The 27,993-nt window shown below is 35.5% G+C and overlaps 1 protein-coding gene across 1 annotated transcript in view; it reads right to left on the reverse strand.

Annotated features, from left to right (window-relative positions):
• The window catches only part of GULP1 (GULP PTB domain containing engulfment adaptor 1), a 262,846-nt gene that overhangs the window by 40,422 nt on the left and 194,431 nt on the right, over positions 1-27,993 (reverse strand). Inside the window, exon 7 of the mRNA XM_049773274.1 lies at positions 452-523. Within this exon, the coding sequence (XP_049629231.1) occupies positions 452-523 (72 nt within the window). The remainder of the gene's footprint in view (positions 1-451; positions 524-27,993) is intronic.

Genomic DNA, 27,993 nt, shown 5'->3' on the forward strand with positions numbered 1-27,993 from the left:
CTGTTATACCACTACTAACATTTGAGTTGGGGAATGGAGTCACACTGTCCAATCAAAGGGAAAGTAAGCTTCTAAGTTGCAGTACTTATAAAATACTGGCCAGAGGTATCTACTGGAGTTATAGAGTAGCTTGCTTTGCATACACCAGACCCCAGTTGAATTCCTAGTGTCACATATGGTTCTATAACCACAAACAGACATTGCATACTGTGACTCAATAACTCAGCAACCCCTAAAAATACTTATAAAATAATTGCCATTACAACACATTTTCGTTGAGTCTAAGAAATGACAACCATTAAAAGTAACATTGTGAAAATAATTGTTATGTATTTGTTATTAAATGTTCCTGACTTGGCACAAATCTGTTAATACTTTGCGTTTTGATAGATCCACCAATGTCTGAAACAGAATCAACACATGAGCCATCCATCTGCAGGGCTGGCCTCACCTTTAGTTTCCTCACAGCATCTCTGACAACTTCGGTTCCCTTTGGCTGCTCCACTTCTGTACTGCCAAGAAACTGAAAATGGTGACTTGTGAGACACATGCTTCTCTTAGTCATATATATATATATATATATATATATATATATATATATATATATATATATATATATATATATAAATTTTTTGAACCATTGCACTGCATAAAACTATATGCATGGTAATACAAAACAAAATGGTAATACAAACCAAAACCATAGTTGAAGTCATTAATTGAGAATATTCTGTATTATATCAATATATGTAACTTAATCACATACAATTCCTGACATTTATTTTTTTAATAGAACAATTGACCTTTTCTAAATATTTTATTTGAAGATTATAATGGAATAAAAAATTAAGTTATTGGTGGTGCCAGAGTGACAGTACAGTGGGTGGTACATTTGTCTTGCACTCAGCTGACCCAGGTTCAATCCCTGGCATCCTATATATGCACTCAGCCCACCAGGAGTGATTCCTGTGTACTTCTGAGAGTGGCAAAAAAAAGAAAACTTGAGGGACAGAGTGGTATCACAGTGAAAAGGGTATTTGCCTTTTACAAGGCTGATCTAAATTTGATCCCTGATACCCTCAATAGTCCCCCAACCCTGCCAAAAGTAACCCCTGAGCAACAGTGGGTATGACCCCAAAACAAAAATAAGCAAAACCCAAAAAGAATTAAGTTATGTCACAGGGTCTACAGAAAAAGTTGCACTCAAATATAAATTTTGAAACACAAACCAACAATGAAAAAACATTATCTGTAAGTTCAGATATATTTTATCTCAACTTAAATCCAGGCATAGGTATTAATAACTTGAATGTAATATAAAATTTCAAATATATTTTTTGTTTTTTAATTATACTACTACTTGGCACATACGTTTTCAAAATATAAGAAGAGGAAAAATACTGGACCACATCTAGAGGTAATCAGAGACCACTCACAGCCAGGTGCTTGAAAACCACTCCTGGCAATGCTTTTTGGGGGCCAAGTGATACTAAGGATCATATAAAGACTCTTGTTTTTTTTTTTCTTGTTTGTTTGGGTTTTTTTTGGGGGGGGGTCACACCCAGCAGTGCTCAGGGGTTACTCCTGGCTCTACACTCAGAAATCGCTCCTTGCAGGCTTGAGGGGGACCATATGGGATGCCAGGATTTGAACCACCGTCCTCCTGCATGCAAAGCAAACACCTTACCTCCATGTTATTTCTCCGGCCCCATATAAAGACTCTTGTATGCAAAATGTGCACCGTAGTCTATTAAGCTATTGCTCCAATCTCAAACTTTAAATTGCCAAATATATACCATCTTAACTGTATAAAAACATCACCCCAAAAAACATAATCTCTAATTTGGTTATGTTTTAAAATATTGCTGAAGAAGTTTAGTTAAAATTACCTATCAGTAAAAACTAAAATGAAAACAAAACCATTGCCATATTATGCTAAAATCTCTATATCTGAGAGACATATGACCTTCTAAAACAAAATCCAATAATAGAAATTGTTCAAGACTGATAAAAATTAATTGAGACATTATTCCATAAAAATACTTCAGGTGAAATTAATTTTGGAATAAATTTCAAATAATCACTATTTTCATATAGTAGGGTTATAATATAGGAGTTTCTGTTATACTTTTTTCTCATCACATAGTGCCTAATATAATATCAAAGTGAATCACGAGGTCACTACTTTTTACTTATTTTTACAATTTTTTGGTATGATATATTCAGAATCAACTCACAGAATGGGAGATAACAAAATAGCACACTATCTTTTTTTTAAAAAAAAAAACGTATTTTATTCCTTTCATTTCTGGAATAATAATTCCAAAAACTAATGAACTAGAGTTCTGGTTTTGTTTTTGTTTTTTTGTTTTCCACAATGGGAGCTCAGTATTATTTGCAAAATGTACTCAGGTAACAGGTCAAAGAATAATGAAAACTGCCTGATCTAATATATCAGGAGCAGGGAAATTTTAAGTGTAAAAGAATAATGGTGATTCCTTGAGCCAAAGTCTAAAGAGAGCCAGAAAAATCATACCAAGTCACAGTTAGGAGGCAAATATATAAGAACTGAAAACGAAGGCTATAACTGCTGATCTACTTATGACAAAACTTTTTTGCCACACCTGGGAATGCTCAGGATTTACCCCCAGCAGGAGTCTAAGAACCATGTAGCAGGAATTGATCTTGGGTCCATCAATGGCAAGACAAGTGCGCTACCTGCTGCACTACCTCTCCAGGTCCCAAAGTTTAAATTCTTAATGCTCAAAGGTACAAGCAATTCTTTTTCTTCGAATATGCTCAAACCACACCAAATAACTACCAGCAGTACTGTATATAATGTCATTAGGTACTAAGTTTTGTTCTACTGTGACCTTGAAACTTTATACATGTTTGTTCAGGCCTAGAGAAAAGACCGATTACATGAAGAAAACCTCATTTAGAAAAGAAATGAAAACTTGCAAACAAAACAAAACAAAACAAAACCATGTGGAAGATCAATCCCATTTCTTCTGTTTCAGATCAGTGTTCACTGTTAGTTGCAGAAGGGTAAACTGGAGAACTTTAAACTTAGACCAGAGTCACTTTAATAAGATAGGGGGCAGAGTCAGGGCATCTGTAGATAAAAGTTCCCAGTAATTTTTATGTGCCCCTAGGCTAGAACAGATCTATTTTAGATCATCCACAAAGGATAAAAGTTTCCAGTGCAAGAGGTAAATGAACACTATAGGAATTATTAATCATTAAACTGTGAATAAAACATTGGGTAAATTCTTGTTCTCAACTGCTCTGAATTTATCTATCACTTAGAAATTCACCATTTGGTGAACTGTCTAGTGGTAGAAAGTCAAAAGCAAATGCCTCATTAATTAAGTGATTCTTGAAGTAGAAAAAAAAACACAAAATGTGTCAACAATAGACTTTAAGAGCATTATTTTAATTTGTGGAAATCTTTATGAAAGAATATTCATAAATCTCAGGAGTACTGTATGTAAATAAGTCCATATGAAAAACATGGAAGAACTCCAAGGACATTCCAATGGAATGAACCTCTTCATGCGCCAAGAACCTTTATTATATGTTTCTTTCATGCTGACTTTAATGAAATCATTTGAATAATAAGACACATGAGAAGTCTTGAATGATGGTGGTTAAATTAACTACTAGAAACTCTGATTATTCAATTTTTCACTTAATTTTAAGTTGCCCAACTAGAAATAATGATAAAATTGAAAATTAAATTATTTATCTTAATATTTTCTTAATTTTTTTCTCTTTTTTTGGCTTTTGGGCAACACCACAAAATGTTAATGGACTACTCTTGGCTCTGAACTCAGGAATTACTTCTGGCAATGCTCTGGGAACCATATGGTATGCCAGGGACAAAACTCAAATTAGCCTTGTTCAAGGAAAATGCCCTAAACATTCAGGGCTTCATCCTCCTGATATTGGGGGTGGGTGGGTGACACTTCTGGCTATAAGCACTCGCAGATCTTTAGTTTTGCTACTCACACCAGCCTGACTATGCAGCAAAGATCACATGCTCTATTGTGGCAATGAGAGTTCCACCATGGCAGTTACTAGAATTGTGCTCAATGCATAGGCATAGCACCAGGGATCAGACTCAGGTATTTTAGCTCTATACTTTTTAAAAAAAAAACAATAAAATATATTATAGTATTTATATTAAATAATTCATATTTATGTACATTACCTATATCTTAATTAAATATCTCTAAAAGTCAAATAGGATGCAGTTAAATTAGAACAAATTCAAGGCTTAGACACTGAATAGTCATTAGAGAATTTAACTAAGCTCCATATCTTTGACTCTTAAAATATAAGGATTATAATATTGCTCTACTTTCCACACAAATTAATTTGAAGATCAATTACAAAAAGAGAAAACAATTCTGTAAACTGTATTTTGCTTTATAATTACGAAGAACTGCCATTCATTTATTGAAAAGTTATCAGGGAAAAAGCTAGGATTTAGTAGCTACTTAGATTATCTATGAAATGTTTCCCTTGGATCAAAGCTGGATGATCACTTTATGAGCCTTAAGTTTCATCCTCTGGCTCCCACTGATTTTCTGGGAATATATCACTCAAGAGTTTCATAGACTCCCCTTTAGACAAGTAAGTCATCTTGCCAGTTTTGACAGCTAGAAACACTAAGGAGGATTTTTGCCGTGTACCCCCATATGACCATATATGCCAAAAGTAATTTCATTCCCTGTGCTGGGAGAGTAGTGAATTGTAAGATGTCATGCAGACCTTTCTTAGGAATAACCTGGAGGCCTGGGCCTCAGTCATTCACTCTCCATTTATCCCCTTATAAATCATGTTGGTCTTTACTGTTTATATTCCTTAATAAATCACTTGCACCCACATCTTTGCCTTGGAGTCTAATTCTCAAAGGAATGGATTTATGAGGCTGTTAAGTGTGTCAATAGTTAAATCCAGAAATGTATAGCCCAGTGCACAAAGCCCTAAGTTGCTAAAAGACTGGTTAAATAAACAAAACACACTTCAGAGACAGATAATAACTTAGGGAATTCATAGCATTTAAATCAGGAGTGAGAGAAATAGAATGCCTGTGTCCAATACAGGCAAGGGGTCGGGGAGTAGAAGTTGGGGGAAATTGGTGGTGGGCATGTTGAACTGGTGAAGGCGGGTGTTCTTTTTATAAATAAAACCCAACCACAACCACGTTTGTAATCATGGTGCTTAAATACAGATATTTAAAAAACAGAAATCAATTTTGCAAGAAGGTTTAAAGGAGCTTCTTTAAAAACAAGACAGACTTCTCAGCAAGTGGCATTGAATATAGCACTCACTTTATGGTATTCTGGTTGTCCTACGTTAGATTAAGAAAGGTATGTTTTAAAAAAAAAAAGAAAGGTATGTTTATTCCTATTTTACTAAGAGATTGTACACATTCACAATAATGGATTCACCTTTCACTTGAGTGTTATATATCTGATCAGTTTTTTAATCCATAGAAATTTTTATTATAGTCTTTTGCTTATTAATGCAGAGATTTAATCAGTAGATATAATGTAACATTTTCTAATATAAAATCAATATTTTCTTTCTCAAAATAAGGCTTAATTCTCTTTACTTTTACTGACTTTTACCTTTGTAGGTTTTACCTATTTCATGTAATTGCTAAAAGATAATGCCCCACCCTTTTTAGTCTTTGGATCACACTCGGAGGCACTCGGGTAATTTCTGACTCTGTACTCAGTACTTGCACCTGGAAGGCTTAGGGGACCAGATAGTATGCCAGGGATCGGATATAGAACCTTGGTAAGTCCCAAATCAGCTGTGTGCAAGGCAAAAACCCTACCGCTGTGCTATCACTCTTTCCCAAGCACTTATTTTTCATATCTTATTTTGTTAAAGTACCATGATTTACAAAATTATTCATAGATGAGTTTTAGACATACAGTGTTCAAGCACCAATCATACAATCAAGTGTCAACCTCCCTCCAGCAATGTTCCCAGGTGCCTTCCTGATCCTCTTACTACCCTATCCTCTTGACAGGCATTGTTTTAAGTTCTGTTGTTTAAGTCTAAAGTTCATGTTTTCATTGTTGTTGACTCTATTGTTTGAATATTTGGCTCTCATTTTTTATAAGGACATATTTATTATGACTATGTACTGAGAACCCACAAGTCAGAGACAGAACACTGGGGGTCCACAAGTCAGACTGAGGGTCCACAAGTCAGAGTAGGCACACAATTTAGACATTTCAGGCCTATGTTCAAGGCACATATCCATATTCCTTCAAGGTACATACAGGCAAAGTGACTTTGAATTAATCCATGCTTCTATCATTCTTTAACACCACTGAGATACTTAAACTTTGACCCCTAATCCCTGCCCCATTGCTTCTCATTTCTCTTTCTCTCCTCTCCACTCAATTTCTTTCTCCATAATCTCTGGGGCCAACAATGATCTAGAGATACCTCCTTTAAACCATATAAACATTTTTTTAAAGTTGTATTTATGATAGGGAAGACAAAAAAAATCACAAAGATCCAAGTATAAAAAAATAATGCAATATATTTTAGATGCTGGAGCTGAAAACCTACTTTTATAAAAGAGACTAGGAATTATATTATTTTAAATAAAATGATTTGAGTTTTTATTTGCATAGGTTAAAATCACATAGTAATCAATCATCACAATTTTACTTTTATTGATCTATTTTTTGATAATTTCATTTGTTATTCTCTTAAGTTTTCTTGGAGCAAGCAATAAAAACTAAATTTGTTATATGCCTGTCAAGGGAGCAGCATTGTAGCCTGAAACAATTCTATTATGAACAACTTTATAAATCAGTGTTTTAAGACAAATTTAAAAAAAAGAAAAGCTATCAAGACACAAGTACAAATTGTACTTGCTATGGGTTTTATTTTCATTTTTTCCACTGTCTGCTACCTGAAAAGTACAAAAAAATATGGAAGTGAATGTTGTCCAGTCAATATTGTCCAGGGCCACAAATAAAGAGATTTGTACATCAAATATCAGCCAACTTGTTAAGTAGTTGAGCAGGAAGTCCAGAGAAATCTGTACTGAAAAACATTAGTACTCTCTGGGAACAGAGACGAGGCATGTTCCTGAAACAGATTCTAAATTAAAGTTCACACGTGGCTCTCAAAGACCATTAATCACCTTCCCAGCTTAGCTACCCAAACCTTGGGTTCTGTTTTGATAAATCAACAGGTATGATTAAAAATTAATGAGATTGTTGCGCAGTGAGGGAGAGCAAAAAAATGAGTACAAAACTCTACCATCCTCTATGCTGACATTAGGGACTGCCAAATGTCAAAGATGAAGCACCTTATCAATCATCAACAGTCTAAAGCATTGGCAATTAATTTAGGGTCTCCTTAAATGTCCAAACATCCCAAATTTGAAATATATGTGAGGAAAACAGTTCATATAAAAACAGAAGGTAAATAAAGAAATAATAATGAAAAAGGATGAAAAGAATTAGAGAGCATGGAAAACAAAGAAAATGATTGAAAATCTCATGTTAGGTGGTCTGGGGATGCTTGAGCACTGGGATTGGGGAATGGTCATATGGATGATCCCGTGTGATGGCAAAATGTGAGATTCCTGGCCCCACCTGATCAGCACATCAAGACCAAGTGTGTGATCGCTGAGCATTACAAGTATCATTAAAGAGGAGGTGGGGAAAAAAAGATCTGAAGTTAATATAAATATATTACACCCTCAAAGATTATCATGGCAATTAAAACTATATAATAGGCAACAATACAAAAGGAATATATATTACCAGAGACAGTAAGATGAGTCCCTGGTAGGAAGCTTGTAGTTAGGGCAGAGAAGGAACCAGCATGACAATAAGTTGGGAATGATCATTCTGGACAAGAATTGGGGGCTGAGGGGCCAGAGCAACAGTATAGAGGGTAGGGCATTTGCTTTGCATACAACCTACCTGGATTCGATCCCCGGCATCCCACATGATTCCCCAGCCTGCCACAAGCGATTTCTGAGTGCAGAACCAGGAGTAGCCCCTGAGCGCTGCTAGGTATGGCCCCCCAAAAGAAGAATTGAATGATGAAAGGAAAGTAAGTGATATGCATAATGTCCTGTGTCTAAAAGGAAAGAGGAAGGAGGAGAGGAAAAACGGGAAAAAAAATGGGGCCGGAGAGATAGCACAGCTGTAGGGTGTTTGCCTTGCAAGCAGCCAAACCAGGACTGACAGTGGTTTGAATCCGGCATGCCAGGAGCGATTTCTGAGCAGAGCCAGGAGTAACCCCTGGACTCTACTGGTTGTGACCCAAAACCAAACAAAACAAAAACAAAAAAAGTTAAAAAAAAATTTAAAAAAAGGAAGAGGAAGTGAAAGAAGAAATGGAAGAGGAAGAGGAGATAGAGGAAGAAGAGGAGGAAGAAGACAAGAAGGAGGAGAATAAGTAGGAGAAGAAAGAAGAGGGAGAAGTGGAAAGGGAAGATGGAGGAAGAGGAAGAAAGAAATGTTTGTATCAAAAGCAGGCAGGGGGAAAGGTGGAAGGGAAACTGGGGACACTGGTGGCAGGAAATATGCACTGGTGAAGCGTGTTATACACTGTCTGAAACTCAATCATCAACAATTATAATTAATAAAACTTTTTATAATCATGGTGTTTAAATAAAATAATGAAATTTATATAAAACAAGGAATATGAGAAAATAAAGAGGACTAATCATCAAGATGTTAACTACTGGATGTTAACTACATGCTAGTTAATTTCCATTAAAGTGTCTGAGAAGCAGCCTAGAGAAAAGCTCAGAAAGCTTGCTTAAGTGTAGGGGTCCGAGAGACAGCACAGTGATAGGGCATTTGCCTTGCATGCAGTCAACCCACGACGGACCCGGTTCTATTCCCGGCATCCCATATGATCCCCAGACCCAGGACGGACCTTGTTCTATACCTGCTATCCCATATGATCCCCAGAGCCTGCAAGGAGTGATTTCGGAGTGCAGATCCAGGAGTAATCTCTAAGCACAACTGGGTTTGACGAAGAAGAAGAAGGAGGAGGAGGAGGAGGAGGAGAAGGAAGAGAAAGAGGAAGAAGAAAAAGAAGAATAAAGAAGATAAGGAGGAGGAGAAAGAAGATGAAGAAGAAGAGGAGGAGGAGTTAAGTGCAGGCAGAAGTGTGAATTAGGGAGGAAGAAGGAGGAGGAGAGGAGGAAGAGGAGGAGGAAGGAGAAGGAAGAAAAGGAGGAGGAGGAGAAGAGGAGGAGGAGAAGGAGGAGGAGGACATGGAGGAGGAGGAGGAGGAGGAGGAGAAGAAGAAGAAGAAGAAGAAGAAGAAGAAGAAGAAGAAGAAGAAGAAGAAGAAGAAGAAGAGGAGGAGGAGGAGGAGGAGGAGAGTTAAGTGCAGGCAGAAGTGTGAATTAGGGAGGACCTAGAACTGTAGGGTTGATGACAGAAGCTCTGAGATACTGAGGAGAGGCCCAAAGTACTGTGTGCCTGGCAGTTAACTATAGTTAGCATTCAGAGCCCAATGTCAACACAGAACAATGCTGTCCAAGTATCAGCACTTCCAAGAAAATAGCAAATGAATTTGAAGAATACTTATCCAAAGAAATGAAAACTTACATTCATGCCAATATTTCACATGCTCAAGCCATATCTATTGGCTAGAAATCAAGCAGTGAAAATGACCTCAGCTGACATCTGGTAAGAGAATGGTTTCAACCCTGTCAGGTCTGGGCTATTATTCAGTGCTAGAGTGTGTTTTACATGTATGTGTGGGGGTTCTAGAGTTAATCCCCAGCACCGCAAAAACAAAAACACCCCCCAAAGCAGGTGCTTCAATAACTGTGCTAAAACTATATTGCAAAACACTACCATAAAAAATGTATTTTTAAAAACATTTTTATTTATTTATTTATTTTTTTAGTACCAATAAGTTTTTATTCATTGTATTTTCCCAGGGCACAGAAGGGGGATGGGAAAAGGATCAGCATGTATGTGGCAAAATGATAGCAAAGGGGAAAGAAAGGAAGTAACCAATACAGAAAAATCAATCATCAAATAAACATTTCCCAAGGATGGGGTCACCAAAGCCCACAGGCTCCAGTCTCCTGCAGTTCAAGGATGAGGGAAGAGGACCAGGGAATGAATAGACAGGTACATGCTTCCCTACTCTCCCAACCTCCCTCCCCATAAATTCAAGATTTCACACAAAGCTTTGGTTTCTAGCAGTAAACATGGAGTTACATTCGTCCGTCTCCTATTAAACAATCTTGTGGCCACTTTGACCTAAATTTCTTATACCTACACAAAAGTTCCTGAGTGACTTGGATATACATTCATCTTCCCTTTCCTTGGTCTCCTGATCCCATTCATTGCTGCTCTCTACCCTAAAATTAAGGTATGTGTTTGGCATGAAAAAATAGTGATAGTCTTTCATCAGAAATTGGGAATAAGGGATAGAGTTTCCTTAGCTTCTAATAGTTTTTTTGCAAAAATCATTTTTTTTGGTTTTTTTTTGGGCCACACCCGTTTGATGCTCAGGGGTTACTCCTGGCTAAGCACTCAGAAATCGCCCCTGGCTTGGGGGGACCATATGGGACGCCGGGGGATCGAACCGCGGTTCTTCCTTGGCTAGCGCTTGCAAGGCAGACATCTTACCTCTAGCCCCTCAAAAATCATTTTAAGACTTAGGGTAATATACTACAAACTTTCATATGCAAGTTTGTGTAGGTTTTGAAGGGGGCAGTGGTGGTGGGGGAAAGGGAAATTGAGGAAATGGGAAGAAAACGCAAAAAATCATTTTTATGTTTCAAATTTCAAAGAAATTTCAAAGTTAAGATATCAGCAAGGGGACTTCTGAGAATTATGTTATGGGTGATTGTCCTTCCACTGTAACTTTACCTTGTCCTCTTTCTTTGCATCTTTGTTCTCATAATTAAAAATAAAAAATAAAAATAAATAAAAAATATCGCATTAGTAAGAAAAAAAATGGCAAAAAATCGCATTAAACATTTGCATACCGTGAACGGAACTGCTCGGGGTATGCGAATGTTTAATGGGATTTTTTTTCTTACTCATGTAATTTTTATTGCGAAAAAAAAAAAACATTTTTTTTTTTTTTTTTGGTTTTTGGGCCACACCCGTTTGACGCTCAGGGGTTACTCCTGGCTATGTGCTCAGAAATCGCTCCTGGCTTAGGGGGACCATATGGGACGCCGGGGGATCGAACCGCGGTCCTTCCTTGGCTAGCGCTTGCAAGGCAGACACCTTACCTCCAGCGCCACCTACCGGGCCCCGCGGAAAAAAAAACATTTTTATTTGAATAATAGGCTTCATGCTGGGGACTGCTCTGGCCAGCAGTCCTGGAGTCACTAGGGTCACAATTGGGGTGTTGGGGCAAGAAAAACTAGGTGAAAGGCTCAAACTCAAGGCCTTTACTTCATCTATTTTTCTAATCTTGAGTTTTGGGTGAATTTAAAGTAATTACAATGAATTTTAAATAGTCAGTCTCAAAAATAATTATTCTAGTAGGTATTTCTAGTATGTATTTTCTATTGAGTATTTCTATTTCATTTATACCATAGTGAGAAATACAGAATTTTTACTTTCATTTAATAAATGAGACAGTAGTTGGCAAGAGCAAATTGTACAGTGGATAGGGCAATTGTCTTACATTTGGTCCCCAAACCACCCCCTACCAAAAAAAAAGAGAGACATTAAATAGACAATATTATTTTTACTTAACTTATTGGAGGTGGGTGGAATGGGGTCAGGGATAGGCACAAGCAGGCTCATGAGGCCTGGGGCTGTCACACCCAGATTCTTGGCCAATTAAGTGCACTGGAACATTCAATGCTTAGGGCTTAATGCTAAAATGATACTGGGGGGAGGGGGTGTTAGAGTGCTGGAGTTCATCATCACTGTACCCAAGCAGTGCTTGGTGTTCCATGTGGTATCAGATCAAACTCAGGTTACTTGTGCATACAGGTCATGTGTCCCTAACTATCACCCTAGTTCCACTATTATTATGTAAATGAAATTAATTGCTCTTGTTTTTTATCTTTTAGCAACTTTACATTTTAGCATTTATTTGTGGAATAAAAAATAAAAATGGGGGCCAGAGCAGTGGCACATCTGCCTTGTGCACACTAGCCTAGGAAGGAATGCAATTCGATCCCCTGGCATCCCATATGGACCCCCAAGCCAGGAGTGATTTCTGAGCGCACAGCTAGGAGTAACCCCTGAGCGTCACTGGGTGTGGCCTAAAAACAAAAACAAAAACAAAAACCAAAAAAAGAGGGATCTGGCTTGCAGAGCACTTTCCCTGAGAAAGGATGTCTTGGGTTCGATCTTGAAAGAGAGAGAGAGAGAGAGAGAGAGAGAGAGAGAGAGAGAGAGAGAGAGAGAGAGAGAGACAGACAGACAGAGAGAGAGAGACAGAGAGAGACAGAGAGAGACAGAGAGAGACAGAGAGTGACAGACAGAGAGAGAGAGACAGAGAGAGACAGACAGAGAGAGAGACAGACAGACAGAGAGAGAGATAGAGAGGAGTACAAGAAGAAGTAACTATTGCTAAAAATATTCTAGTTAAAATAAAGAAGTAAGTCAATTACAACATTAGATAAAAATTAGATAAAAATAAAGAATTTTAAACTTATTTATATATGACTGTTCATTATTGGGCATATATCTAGACACCTATGAAATATGAACAAAAATTAAAGTTATTAAACAGAATTACATACTAGACTGTAAAATGTAAGATAATAAAAGATCTAGAAATGTTTTGTCTTTCTCAGTCTATATGTTAAAAGGCTGCCATTTTCCACAAATTTTACTTGTAATATAATGTCTTCCAAAAAAACTTCTATAGAACCAGCGATATAGTTCAAGGATTAGCTCGTGTTTTAATGCAGAAGCCCTGGGCCCAATACCACATGGTGTTGCTTAAGCCCCACTAGGAGTGAATGTTCAGTCCACACTAAGATTTGCTGAATGTGGAGCCAAAACAAAAACAAAAACAAATTTCTATAAAAATTTTGATAAACACAAAGCAAATTTATGATACTCTAAAGCTAACTACATAATCAACACTACTATATATCAACCTTTGTATATAATACATTAATGTATATAATGTTTATCAACCTATATATATATATATATATAATCCTTTGCCAAATGCACTGGAATACTTAGCATAAGTACTCACAACATATGTACTCACAACAGGTATTTTAGGGCATGCAGTTACTTAAAATTATAAAACCATCAATACTTGAAATTATAAATACAAAAATATCAAACTCACTATCAGGTGCCTTAAATTAAGAGACTATTAAGTTAGTTCCTAATTTCCTTAACCACTTCCAAATCTCCCACTATTTTTCAACTAACCAAAATAATAGACATTGCTTCCAAAGTCTTTCAATGATGCCTGTATTCATTTATTTCCAGTTCTCAATAAGCGTGTTGTAAAAACATGGCAAAGTTTGACACTTTTCTCTTAATTTTGAAAATTATTACTTAAACTTCATTTTTTACTTGAAACACTGAAGCAGATGTTATGACTTCTTTCTTTGCCAGTAGAGAGCAGTGTTGGACATGAAATGGAGTGTTTAAAAAAACTGCTTTGCTTGCTTCCTCAAATGTTTTCAGAAACACTCTATGAATAATGCAGTTTCTTAAATGTCAGATAAATATCAATTAAAATAACTAAAGCTAAAATTACTAAATCTAACTATTAGGTTTTGACACTAATATGTGTAAGGAGCTCATTTCCAAAGGATATTGAATACGTATAGCAAATTCAAATTGTGCCACTTTATGAAGGTGTGTACTATATACTTTACATAATTATTTTAAAATATTAAGGAAAAGTTATTTTATTTTCTAGAACATAAGGCTTTATTTAACAGTAAAGCCTATAGATACGGGTAGCATAAGGACTAATGGACATCTTAGTTATAAAAATAGTGAATGAGTATGTCTCTATTTTCAAAGTCGGCAGAGCCTCAAATAGGACTCATTTTCTTGGAATTAGATTGACTGCATCAGTGTAGAAAAAAAGCAAAAATCATTTAAACCTTTAGTTACTCAACTGTTCAGAGTATATAGTCATATAGGAGAAACCCAATTTAATTTTTCTATTTCTCTAGATTGACCTGGTATGTCACAGTGCCAAGAAAAATAGGAAAGGCCTTAAAAATAAAAAAAAAAAGCACATCATAATAGGCAATTGCTAAAGAAGGCTAAAATAATCCATTATATTTAAACATATTACTTTATCATCAAGACCATAATCTTGAGAAGAGAAAAAAAGCCAATCCAATCGAATAGATCCAATAAAAAAAAACTTAAACTTTAAACTTCAAACTCAATACTATAAAAATTTATCCTTGGAATGGGCGCAGGAGAGTTATGAAATGTTAAGAGAACTAAAAACATGTTAAATATAGTGCTAAAATAAAGATATTAAAATTAAAATAAAGAACATGAAAAAATATTGGGATCAGTATATATTGGTATATTTATTTATTTATTTGTTTATTTATTTATTTATTTATTTAGGTGAAGCAAGATACTCTTTATTGAGACTTATTTATAAAGGTGTGAGGGGAGAGAAAATGAGAAGCGTCTATTCAAGTGACAACACAGACTTTTCCTAAGTGAAAAAAAGCAAAAATAAAGGAGACAAGCAAACAAGCTATATGTTCAAGGAAGAGCAAATCTGGGACCAGTATTTTAACCCTAAATTTTATATTTCATTTTTAATTTAAGCATCTCATTTTATTGTCATATTTTTCCATAAATGATATCTGTTCTGGCACAGACTTTGCATATCTGAGATCCAGTGTTCCATCCTTCAAATAATAATCTCCTGACTATCTAGTTATGATTCTCTCAAAAATTACAGTAAATTGGGGGCCAGAAAGATAGCATGAAGGTAGGACGTTTGCCTTGCATGCAGGACAGTGGTTCGAATCCCGCCATCCCATATGGTCCCTCGAGCCTGTCAGGAGCAATTTCTGAGCATAGAGCCAGGAGTAACCTCTGAGCACTGCCTGCTGTGACCCAAAAAACAAACAACAAAAAATTTTAGTAAATGCATAACTATTTGCTATTATTTTATATAAGTAAATGATATATTATTTTAATCTTTGAATTAAAAATCCCCTTTCCTCTATTTTATTTATTTATTTTTCTTTTGCAACGTAGGGGATTTCATCCATAAGTACACAAGCAAGGCACCTCTGAAGCTAATAGTAGCCTAAGAGAACTACTATTCTATTTTAAAACTACAGCTTCAAAATCTAAGTCAAAAACAGCGTCTCTCACTGTCTTCTGTGCAAAGGAGCTTTGACTCACAGGAAAGCCCAGTGTACTGCCCTGGAATCCACATCGGAGAAGTAGAACAGGTAGAATGAAGGATAAGCATCCACTTCTATTGTTATAAATCAAAATATTTTAAAATAAATGCACCTTACACAGAAAAACAAAAGCATGGACTTGGATTCTTCTTAGAGAACCCGGCAGTTACAGATTGTGGGGATACTTTTCTTTCACCTCCTATACTTTTATAGCAATAAAATTGAGACCAACAAGGTGAAGTGACAAAGCATGTTACAAGCTTGTTAGTAGCAGAATTCCCATTTTTCTGATTCTCAGATAAGTGCTCCTATTTATTTTTAAATTACAGTATTGTATACTTTAAAATATTGTCTGTCTACAATACTATTAATAATGGTTTTACCTGGACATAACTCTAACACCACATGCATTGCAGTGTACCTCACAAACAAATATTCTATTCTTGCTACCTGGAAATAAAATGAAAATAGAATTTCAACTGAATAATCAAAACTTTGTTCCTCCTCTAACCCTCCCCCAAAACACAGGAGGACTGTCTGGAGTGAAGGAAAAAAAAAAGAAAAGACTACTCTGGGGCTTGTAGATAGTATGATTGTAGATAATATAAAAACATTCACCCTTTGTAGAAATCACTTTGCTGCACTTTTTTGTTATCAACTGGACCAAGCCAGAGGCTTGTCCTGATCAGGTTGGATAGTACTCATCAGTTGAGTTCTTCAAACTACTGTAATCTTGTTCCTTTTAAAAACATGCCCAAGAGGCAATCTTTCAGTCACTTTGACCATGAGATATATGGTTCTTTCACTGGGTATGCCCTTTTCCAATTCATACACATATGTGAGCTCGCCTGAAAGCTTTGCACAGTGTGGTGCATCATTCTGACTAATAAGTCCTCACTTCCTGTCTCTGTAATTCATGCTATAGTTTATTTTAGTGAGACTAGTTAACAATATTAAGTTGTGTTCTTGCCAGTAAAGTCTCTCTGTTCTATGCGTTCCTTATCTTGCCCCACTTACAAATTTGAGTGAGGATGAAATAGTATACTGGATATCATCAGACTTTGCCAGAATGATGTGACTAGTTTACTATTTGACTATCATTTATTTCACATTTTCTTCCTGTTGTTGATAGACATTTAAAATCAAGGGAAGTTAAAAGCATATTTGATTAGTCCTATAACTCATTAACCTGAGTTTCCGAGTATTCAAATGTTTCACTCAAAAAGGTGAATAAATTCATTTTCACAAGTATCAAATGAAAATAATATTACCCATGATAAGAAACCAGAGTGAACAGCTACTGAAATTATGTTCAGAAATAAAAAAAAAAAATACAGAATAGAAATTTCAGACCAATTGTCAGGAAAAATAAAAATTTGTGTATGTGGTATAAGGAGTCCAATGTCCTCAGTATCCAAAATCCAAATGATTATAGCTAAAAATAGTTTTTGCTATTTAATTCTTAACAAGATTCGCTGAATTACATAAAACTGGAGAAAGGGTTAGAGAAATAGTACAAAAGTGAAGAATCTTGCCTTGCATGTGTCAGATCTGTCTTTGATCCCCAACATAACATAAGATCCACTGAACATTAATAGGATGGACCCCTGAGCATACACCCAGAAATAAACCTTGAGCACAACCATTTGTAACCCAAAGCCAAACTATATCAAAACTTGAGACATAATAATTGTGTGTATCCTTTCATGAAATGGCCATTTATCTCTCTTACCAATGAGTGCTGATATTTTTTAGAAAGACTGCTTTGAGGCACTTTTTGCTTTTGTTTTGAGGCTGTACCTGGCAGTGTTCGGGGCATATTCCTGGCTCTGTGCTCAGAGTTACTACTATGGGGAGGGGTGGGTGGTGTTGAGGTACCATGGATAGAAAAAAATGAATCAACTGCTTACAAAGCAGGTAGCCTACTTGCTATACTTCCATCCCAAGAAGACTAGTTACTTTGACAATTATGCCCACTTGTTCTATAGTTTTAGTAAGTGAAATATTTTTTATTCTACTTATAAGTTACTACTAATAAGAAATATTTACTCTCTATCTGTATAACTTACTACTATTATTATTAAGCATGACAGTTTTAAAATGTTATCTTATTTATTTTAATTTGTATACTTGGAATATAATTACCAGTAAAGTACATTACATTTTTAGCTTTGACATTATTAAAAAGTATTTCACATTCCTTGCTAACTAAATAACAAAATAATGTTGCATAGCAGTAAAACAATTTTTTATTTCTTAGTCTTATTTTCTGGGCAGATCTATGTTTATTTATTTATTTTTGTTTACAACATAATAACAATATAATTTGCTCATGTCCTATTTAGATTTGAATTTTGACCAAGCAATTGTCTTACATTTCTGAGTGCTTTTAAACTCTAGCTTAAAATAAACCATTTATCTGGAGAAGGCCCTTATTTATCAAGATTTCTCTCATCTCTAATAGTTAAATTCTTTTTTTGTCCCTTTCCAATGGAGAGACTATTCTTTGAAAGTTTCAGCAATTCTTCTCTTTCAAGAGCTAGTATCCCACTACTTTCTAAGATCTACTACACTAAGAATGATCACGGTAATGACACTGCTTCTAATTTCTATGTCCTAATCCAGTGGTGGGCAACCTTTTATTTTTCAACTAAGCCAAATCTCGCCAAAACCATGATTGAAGTTTATTTTGAAAGCCACACAGGGCGTGCACCGACAGAGGCCAGGAGCAGAGTCCTGACTCCTAGAGCAGCTGCCCAGCACACAGAAGAGCCGCATTAAAAAGTGTAAAAAAAAAAAAAAAAGAGTAAAGAGCCGCAGCTTGCCAACCACTGTCTAATCCAACTCAAAAATATTAGGTACTGCTCTAGATTCCAGAGACATCCAGAAGTGAACAGACTAAAAGCCCCAGCCCATTATAGTTGCTGTAGTCTCTACTCATCTTGTATGACCAGAGAGGGCATCTGTTTGATTTTAATCTGTTTTTTTTCCATATATTATTATCAAAAGTCTCATTACTTAAGAAAATTCAAACAGATGGCAACAACACTTCTAAGTGGACAATAACTGCCATAGTGGAACTATTGTTTTATTTTGGTTTGGTTTGGGTTTGGTTTGGGTTTGGGTTTTGGCTCTGTGTTCCCGGCAAGACTAGGGCATGCAAATATGGTGGAACTAAACCCAGGTCAGCTACATGCAAGGGAAGTAGCCTATTCACTATAAAAGCTTTCTATCCCCCATAGTGGAGTGTTTTGTCTTTAGCAGTCAGTTGGCTCTAAAATTTTCTTAGTTTTGGAGAAGACACCTAAACTGGGAGATGAACTTCTCCTTCACACTTGAATATCGCAGTAAATGAGCAACCACATTAAGAGGATTGACTATTTAAATGACTATTTCTATTCTTTAGAAACAAAATCTATCTACCTTCCAGATCTTGATCAGTTGTGCATAGCTAATCTCAGTGACATAGGAGTTCAGTGAGAACAGTACCGAAATACATTTATTTATTTATTTATTTTAACAAACTTTCTGTCAGTGATGAATATACCCTGATATCTTGATTACTTCTGCAATCACAGCTGCATGTATCATTCCCATTAGTATGCTGGGAAGGTACAAACAAAGAAGATTGGAGCCTCTTCCCTTAACCTCCACCCCACCATCCAACCTCCCTTAGGTTTAGAGATTTAAGCATCTGCAATGATAAAATGGGGAAAATTCTGACAAGCTGAATGTCAGTGACTATGAATGTGTTGATCTACTTAGTTCCATCAGGAACAGCTCCCCTCTAGGCATTATAGAAAATGAGCAAGTAGGATCTTCACCAGACAAAACCTTCTATTAAACAGCAATTGACTGAAGATCTATTTGGTGCCAGGCATTATTCTGAGTACCAGGAGATAGTAATAAACCTAGAAGTTCAGTATTTATATGAAAGTGGCTTTCTGAAAGCAAGGCAACAAATTTTAGAGCCATATGGAGACAAAGTTTAAGTTCTGTGGCTTCATCAGATTTAACAGCAGTCTTCTTTTTGTTTTGTGGTTGCAAAACTTCAAAAACAGATATTTCTGTACTTAAAAGTGGGTTTTTTGAGGCCAGAGTGATAGCACAGAGGTATGGCATTTGCCTTGTGTGCTGATCAACCTGGGACAGACTCAAGTTTGATCCCTGGCATCCCAAATGGTTCCTTCGAGCCTGCCAGGAGCGACTTCTGAGTGCAGAGACAGGAATAACCCCTTAGCACCGCCGGGTGTGGCCAAAAAATAATAATAAAAAAAGTGGGTTGTCCAAGCCTAAGAGACAAAGCAGTTGAAACAGCACTTGCCCTGCACATGTTAGACCTGGGTTTGATCCCTGCATATGTGCTGGATCTCCCATGAGAAGATATTTCATTGCTTTGCTTTGCATTTACCTGATGAGTAATAATGTGGAGTGGTGTTTCTATGTGCCTGTTGGTAATTTATATTTCCTCTTTGAAAAAGAACCCCTCTCCCCTCATTTTTTGATTCTGATCTCACACCACAGAAATTGGCACCAAAAATAGAAAAAGCAAGCTCTTCTAGTGAGGATGTGAGGATGTGGGAGAAAAGGACTCTCATTCATTGCTGATAGGAATGTCGACTAGTTTAGTCTTTCTGAAAACAATATGGATATTTACAAACAAACAAACAAACAAAACAAACTGAGGAATTGATTTTCTCTTTGACCCAGCAGCCCCACTTCTTGGAATATACATCAAGGGCTCCAAAACAATCTGGTGAAAAGACATTTACACTCCTATATTCCTTGCAACACTATCCATAAATGCCAAAATCTGGAAACAACCCAAGTGTCCAAGAATAGATAACTGGATAAAGCAACTTTATTACATAGACACAATGAAATATTATTCAGCCACAAGAAAGATAAAATCACACAGTTTTCTGCTTCTGAAGAGACCTGAAAAATATCATGCTAAATGAAGATATTCAGAGGAATAGAGATTGATATAGAATGATCTGTCATATGCAGGATATAAAGAAACAACATGGCAGAAGAACAAACACTCAAAGACAATTAAAAGAAAGAGACAATTAAAATAAATGAGAACTGGTAATCAATAGAAAACTAGCCACTTGATGGAGGGAAAAGAGTAGGATGGGAAGGGGAGGAGATAGGAATAGTCTGTGATGGAGTTCAACCAGAGATGTGATGCTCGAAGGTGGAAAAGTGTTATTATAATGGAATCCTATCATCAACATAACTGAACATCATAGTGAAATTTATATATGAATAAAAGAATGTCTCTTGTGAAGCAGGCTGGTGGGAGTCACATGGGTGTGGGCGAGAACTATGGAGGACAGAAGTGGACACCAATGAAGGGATCAGGTTCGAAACATTGTATACCTGAAGCCCAGTTATGAATAATGTAACCTTATGGTGACTCTATTAGAAAATAAAATAAAATAAAATAAAATAAAGTGCCTGGCATATAGCAGGAATTAAATAAGTGTTTGCTTCCTTTAATAAATATTAGTAAATGATATACAGGTGCTGTTAATTTGGATCTAGATCTCAGTGTTGAAACGGGATTTATGCCTGATTCTTTTCTTTTTTTTTTCAAGAAACAAAATTTAATATATGCACACAATTTTATATATAATGCAGCATATCACACCATATAGGACATTTACTCTTATTTTTTATACATTCAGATATGTTTGAAACACTTATATTCTTTTTTAAAAAACTTTATTGATTGATTAATTGATTGATTGGTTGTTGGGCCACACCCAGTGGTGCTCAGGGGTTACTCCTGACTCTGCATTCAGAAATCACCCCTGGCAGGCTGGGAACCATATGGGTACCAGGAATCGAACCGAGTCTCTCCCAGGTCAGCCACATGCAAGGCAAATGCCCTACCACTGTTCTATCTCTTCAGTCCCATTTTATATTGAAAATATATTGAAACATATTGGTGTTTTCCCCCACTTATTTTATATATTCAATATAATTTTACTTATAGAATTCAAGGGAATAGGTCAATCTGATGGAAGCTGATAACTTGCTACTTACGGGACAGATAAAAACTTATAGTAGGGTCAAGTACCCACTAATGACAGGGTCTTTCCTGGAGAGGAACAGGGGAAGAAATAAATCTTTCTTTTCACTGTAACCAGTTCATCTCCATTAAAGAGTCTGCCTTGCAATAAATTATGATATGAAGACATGTGCTTTAATCTCATTAAATACTAGTCTCAGTCTCTCTTCCATTTGTTAAAAGTAAGCATGCATTCTTTCTCTTTATTAACAAATTTATTATTCTCTTGTTATCATCAGTCCAAATTCTATAAAGTTTTAAATTCAATTTGATCATTTCATTTATATTTTAAGCTCATGCTTTTTTTTTCTTTTAAGGTTTTAGGCCTTTTTAAATACTTGAAGTCAGTTATCACCAATTAGCACCACTTGGTCTTTACTCTAATGCTTAATCAGTTTTGTTTGAACCTTAATATATGCTGATTTTATTTGATTTTCTTTGGCCTTTGTAAAAAATCAATCACCACATATTTCTGGGCAACTTCTGAGAGTACTGTTTAGCTGCCCTTTGAAAGTCCTAATCCTGATATTAACATAGACCTTTATTTTTTATTGAAATACTTCTAAAAGTTAGTAACCTGATTAGTGACTTAAATTATAAATTAAATCCTCTCTTTACATAAACAACATTAGATTTCAATGTACTAATTTTCTTTCTGTAGCCCATATGCTTCTATTTTTATGATGCCATCATGGCCTTTCAAAAGACTGAATATTAAATACATGAACTTTTTGTTACAAAGTGCAAAACTGCACTTGAGGTGAGCCTTTTAAAGTCTTTCATTAACAGTATAATAAAAGTTGAAAACAACTGTCTTATTTTTAACATATTTTAACTTCATAATTTTATGACACCTGCTTATTTCTTTACCCACTGAGATTAATATGAAATAGATATAATGACTCAGTCCTGAGAATTAACTTGTTTTCACTTAAAAGTGACTAATGCTATAAACTGCACAAACAAGGGAAGTCTAGGCTATGTCTTTCTAGTATCAAAATCATGCTGTTTATCTATATCTCAGTTCAGAGATAATCTATTATATATTTCAAAGTTGTATTATATATTTCAAAGTGTTTAGAAATTCTATATAATGCTATTGGAAATATTAGGAAGCAACCAACATTCTCTCTTGGCTACAAAAATTTACATTCCACAACTGAACAGTCCATTTGAAACATTTATAGAAACCTGAGTTTCACTTTGCAAAAGACCCAATAAACTCCATCCTAATGGAAATTTTACTAGAGAATATAACTGCCCTGAGTGATGCTCAGGGGTTACTTCTGGCTATGCCCTCAGAATCGCCCCTGGCTTAGGGGACCATATGGGACGCAGGGTCCATCTTAGGTTAATGCGCTCAAGGCAGACAGAAGCCTTACCACTTGTGCCACGACTCCAGCCCCAGGAAGAGTCTTTTTGAAAGTCCTTGATAGGATCTTATTGGAGCTGGAGGGATCCCATTAGATTCCCATCTGTCAAGCCAAGCCTACAGAAATCCTGCCAGCAGCCTACAGAAGGAATGTAAGTGGGTGGAACCAGAGATAATGTCATGAGAAAGGCAAGTAACTTTCTCTCATTTTCCAACTGCCTTGAAGTCTCCCCACAGAAAGTATTATTGGCTTGCTGTTTTATTAGCACTAGATAGTTGGGATACATTTTTTCCACTTAGTATTGAATTTTCACTTCTTTGTTTTTGGTTTGAGGTCACACCTAATGGCGCTCAAGGTTTATTCCTGTCTCTGTGATCATAAATCACTCCTGGCAGCCTTGGGGGCAATAGGGGATCAAACTTGGGTCAGGCACATGCAAGACAAATGCCCTGCTCACTGTGCAATAGCTCCAGCACCAAAGTATTGAATTTTCAGTTATAAAGAGAGTCACTTTATTGATTTAACTATGTGTAGAAATGGAAAAATACTGATGTCAGGGGGATCTGTTTTAGCTAAATGTTTACTCTCCTCAAAGGATTTACTGTTCATAGGCCCAATCTTACTATACCCCATGATATTAAACTTAAGAAGAATCATCTGACTCCTGGACGCCTTTCAGATTATGACAAGCAGATAAAACCAATGATATCCAAATATTTGTCATATGTTCGGGTCAAGGATTTTTTTTCCATTTTCCCCATTTTTCTGGACCTATGCAAACAATGGCGATTGCCACTATCACACCTTTACTATGTTTTTTTACTCTTATCCTTTAAGGGAAAAAAAATACAACTTACTGAACTTAAAAACAGATAACTGTAGTAGAATACCTGTCTCAAATACAGACAGGGGATGGGAAGGGGGGAGGGGGTAATGCTACACTGGTGAAGAGGGTGTTCTGGTTATGACTGTAACCCAACTATGATCATGTTACTTAAATAAAAAATATATTTAAAAAAAAGAATCATCTGACTCAGAAAGTGAGAATCTTCCCTAGATATGTGAGTCCAATCTCTGGGCACCACTGCATGTATTTGTCCTTTCAATTAAATCTCCAGATATACCTTTGTGATTCTCTCTGATTCTATTGCACTCAAGCATGCAAGTGCATTATCTATAGACTGAGGGACATCACCACTACCATAACAAGTGGAAAAAAAGAGCTGGAAACAAAAAAAAGCTTATGGAAAATATACTTGAATCTTGTTTCTGCTGTTAGTTGGTTATTTCAGGCAATACTTTTTTTATTCCCAAACCTTTATTATTTATATTAAGGGGAATTAAAATTTGTGTAAATGAGCCGCATAAAATGAGAATACAATGCAACACAGTGTGATATTTAATAGATTTGTTTCAATTGAGTAGAAAATCAGAGTGTTTTATAATAAAATCAAAGAACCTCTTTGAAATGAAATTGTTCCATACTATGTGATGTAAATGTATTATAGAAACTATTAACAGAGTTTGGCTGTCATCTACTACCTTGAAATGATATAAATGCAAGTGAAAAGGAAATTGTATTTGTAATGCTAGTTCTACTATGACTTGAATGTCCTGTCATAATTCCAAGGAGTTAATGTAAATTAGAAATTAAATATGTCCTTGGTACTGTGCATATACCAAATATGCCCATGGCAATATAGAAAAAATAGGATAAGTTAGTGAATAATAAGATTGAATTAATCTAGTTTTAGAGACTTTAATGAAACAAGAATTTTAGATGCTATATTGCTTATGATTGCTATCCTAAGAATTCTAAATTTAATAATTTAAGGCTGCTCGATTTTTATATCAGCTTTTAAATTAAGAAGCATGTTGTACATTGTGGGTATGCGACAATCTAATGAAATCACACAGTTGGCCAACCATTTCATATAAAGAAGTTAGTTTAAGGTAATAACAAATGCACTAAATTTTAGTCAGAGATTGAAAATTGCTTAAAGACCAAAACTCATCTTATTCAGTGGCACAGTTTATGAAGGTCAAAGCACAAATTTCAGGGTATATGTGATATAAATGAGCTCAGTGTTTCAAATGGTATCTGTCTCAAGTTCACTATACACAAAGATAAATGCATTGGTTTGGGGCTAAAATATTTAACCTACTAATTTTCAATTTCTGAATAAATAGAATTGAATACTGATAAATTGCTAGCTAGAACAAAGCATCTCTACCCAAGGAGTAACTCAGCTGTAAGTCATATTCAAATATTTAGCATGCTATATCTACTTGCTTGAGAATTTTTATTGGATGGTAACATTTCAAGAAGTCATCTCCTCTTCTAGCGATCAGGATTTTAAGAAATATCCTTCCATTTTGGGGGAAAATAACAATAAAGCATGAGGATAAGCAATATCTGGAATAAAAAATGACCTTTGGTTCTGGGTACATCAATTAAGAGAGCAAGGGGAGCATTGTTTTGATAACTTAAACTTCTAAAGTTGGGAATTTTAGGATAAAAACAAAAATAAAAAGATTAATTTGTTTACCTAGCCAGGAGTTCTAAGGAGAGTTTTGTGGCTAAACAGCTATGACTTGACTTATAGAATGTGGTCAAGGATGGGTAAGGCAACTGAAGATTTAAGGTCTTCAGAGAAAATTAGTTTTCATTTGAGCATGAAAAAGAAACAAAAGTTCAGAGCTAAGGTGGAGGGTGAAAGGGATTTTGTTGGTGATTGGTTTTATATTTCCAAGGGCATAGGCAAAAAAAACTTTAAAAAAAATTCACTGATTTAAAAAAAAAAAGAACATCTTACTACATATATTAATGTGGCTATAAATAATCATAAAATATAGGAAGATGAAACAAATTAGGTAAATATTACAATGCAGAATAACACAGAAATAGTACAATGGGTAAGGGACATGCCTCATACATAGCCAAGGAAGTTCGAATTCTTGTACTTCATATAGTCCCCTGAGTCTGCCAGTTATAATTCCTGAGATCAGAGCCAAGACTTAGTCCTGAGTACTACAAAATATGGCCCCACCCCCCAAATTAGAAAATTATAAAAAAAAAGGAAGAATATAATATAGAAAAGAAATAGACTAGTGGTCAAAAGCTATGTAACTCCTGAAATTTGGTCAGGGTGAACTTATAACCAGGCAACAATTTCTACAGTAAACACAAAAGAAAGATAGTTAATATGAATCATCAATGACATAGTACAACAAAATTAAAATGCTTCAAATGTTTGATGGCATTTGGATATCCAACTGGATTAGTTTGGAGTTTCACTAGCAGAGTGTTTGACAGTTCATTAGATTTCAAATAGATATTTATTTTAAAATAACTATGAATATAAAAATAGATTGAGTTATTGTTGACATTTCAATTCAAATGCTTTCATGCTCTTTTAAAGTATTTTAGAGAAGGAACTATTATACTATCACTCTCAAAATGGGATAAACATGATCTAGTTTTGCCTTTACCCATCTGTCCTTATTAAGAACATAATTTATTATTATCTTAATTAATAACATAATTAGTACTTGCTATAAAACTATTAAATTAAATTACTCAACTAAGGAATAATTAGAGGGGTGCACTTTTAAGACATTGCAAGTTTTAAACAACATAGTGGCAAATTATACTTGGCCTTGCTTTTATTTGTTTTGTTTTAGCAGAGTTGGAGTGGGGAATTTCAGTATTTCAGGCAATATTTAGGGCTACTCCTGGCTCTGTGTTTGGTAGTCCCTCCCAGTAATATTCAGAGAATCATATGATGCTGGTCTTTCCTATGTAATGCATGTCATCCAACCCTTTGAGCTCTTTCCCAACCCTCAGATTCTGTTTTAAAAATAATTCTGTGTACAACAACCCCATTCAGTTGGTACTCATGCTCTTAAAAGTTCCAATGAATGTCTAGGGACAATTTTTACAAATGGAAAATATAAAAATCATAGTGTCTTTTCAGGTTTTTTTTTTCAAACAATATGCTTATTGTTAGAACTTTCCTTATCTCAACATTGCTAACATTGAAGATAAAAGTTATGTTATTATCTTCTGCAGAACAGGGTGAATTATTTCTGCTACATTGCTCTCCAAAGAAGCATTGTTAGCAATAATTTTGAGATTTTCTGTGGTATTCATCACATGTGTGTATTATTAGGGGGCAAAATATGTTGGATAGATTATGAGCAACATTAAAAAGTTATAAACAGTGTTTTAACAAACATATGCTAATATAAAATTAAATCCACTGTATTTTACGCAGATAGATATATCTAGTAATTTCTGAGAAATAATAATAAAACTTTATTATACATTAATTACAAAAATTAAAAGGCATTACTAATCCAGAGATTAATCAGTGTCATTAAGTCATTGTAGAAAGGATTTCTGGATAGAATTAAATGTAAAACCCATGGTAGTTGGAACCCCATCTAACATTTAGAAGACAAGGTATCTTCTCAAGAAAGCATCGTTAGAAACCTTTCAAATAGACTCCTTTGTGAGGCTCTTAGATGGACTGTCACTCTCTCCCCTGGCACTGATCAAATCGTATAACCACCTATTCCATCCTACTAGCATTGACTCCACTCAAAGCCTCCCCAAAATTGCTTCTAACCCTGTTAGAGCTTTTCCTTAGTAGCAGAATCCTCCCAAAGTGTGAGTAGTCTTGTAAAAGGAAATGAGCAACAAAAATGTTTTCTGAACACAATGAGATTTCTAAGGTGAGAGAAAAAGGGAAATGTGATTCTAGGGAGCATGAAGTACAGACACAAAAGAGTTCTCAAGATAGGGGGAAACTTACTGGCTAGAACAAAAGAAAAAAAGAAGACCATGACAACCGATGCATTCTTTCTTTCTTCTGGTAAGTGCACAGGAAGGAATTGCTAGAAACTATACATCACTAGAGCAGACACTATCAAAGAATAAGACACAGGACCATCAACTAATAACCGGACAGAATAAGACACAGAAAGACCCTTAGCTCGATCTGTTCTCTGCTTCAAAAATGACAAAGATCTTACAGTTTTCATACATGGTGGGACACAATTCAAAGGAGGAGCTCACGAGCTAACATGTTTTCTCAATCTGAAACTTCTGCACTAACAATAAAACTGTGTCAAGGTATTTAACATTACTCAACCTTGATTTCCTT

This window comes from Suncus etruscus, chromosome 5, assembly GCF_024139225.1.
Source record: "Suncus etruscus isolate mSunEtr1 chromosome 5, mSunEtr1.pri.cur, whole genome shotgun sequence".
In the NCBI taxonomy this organism is placed as follows: domain Eukaryota; kingdom Metazoa; phylum Chordata; class Mammalia; order Eulipotyphla; family Soricidae; genus Suncus; species Suncus etruscus.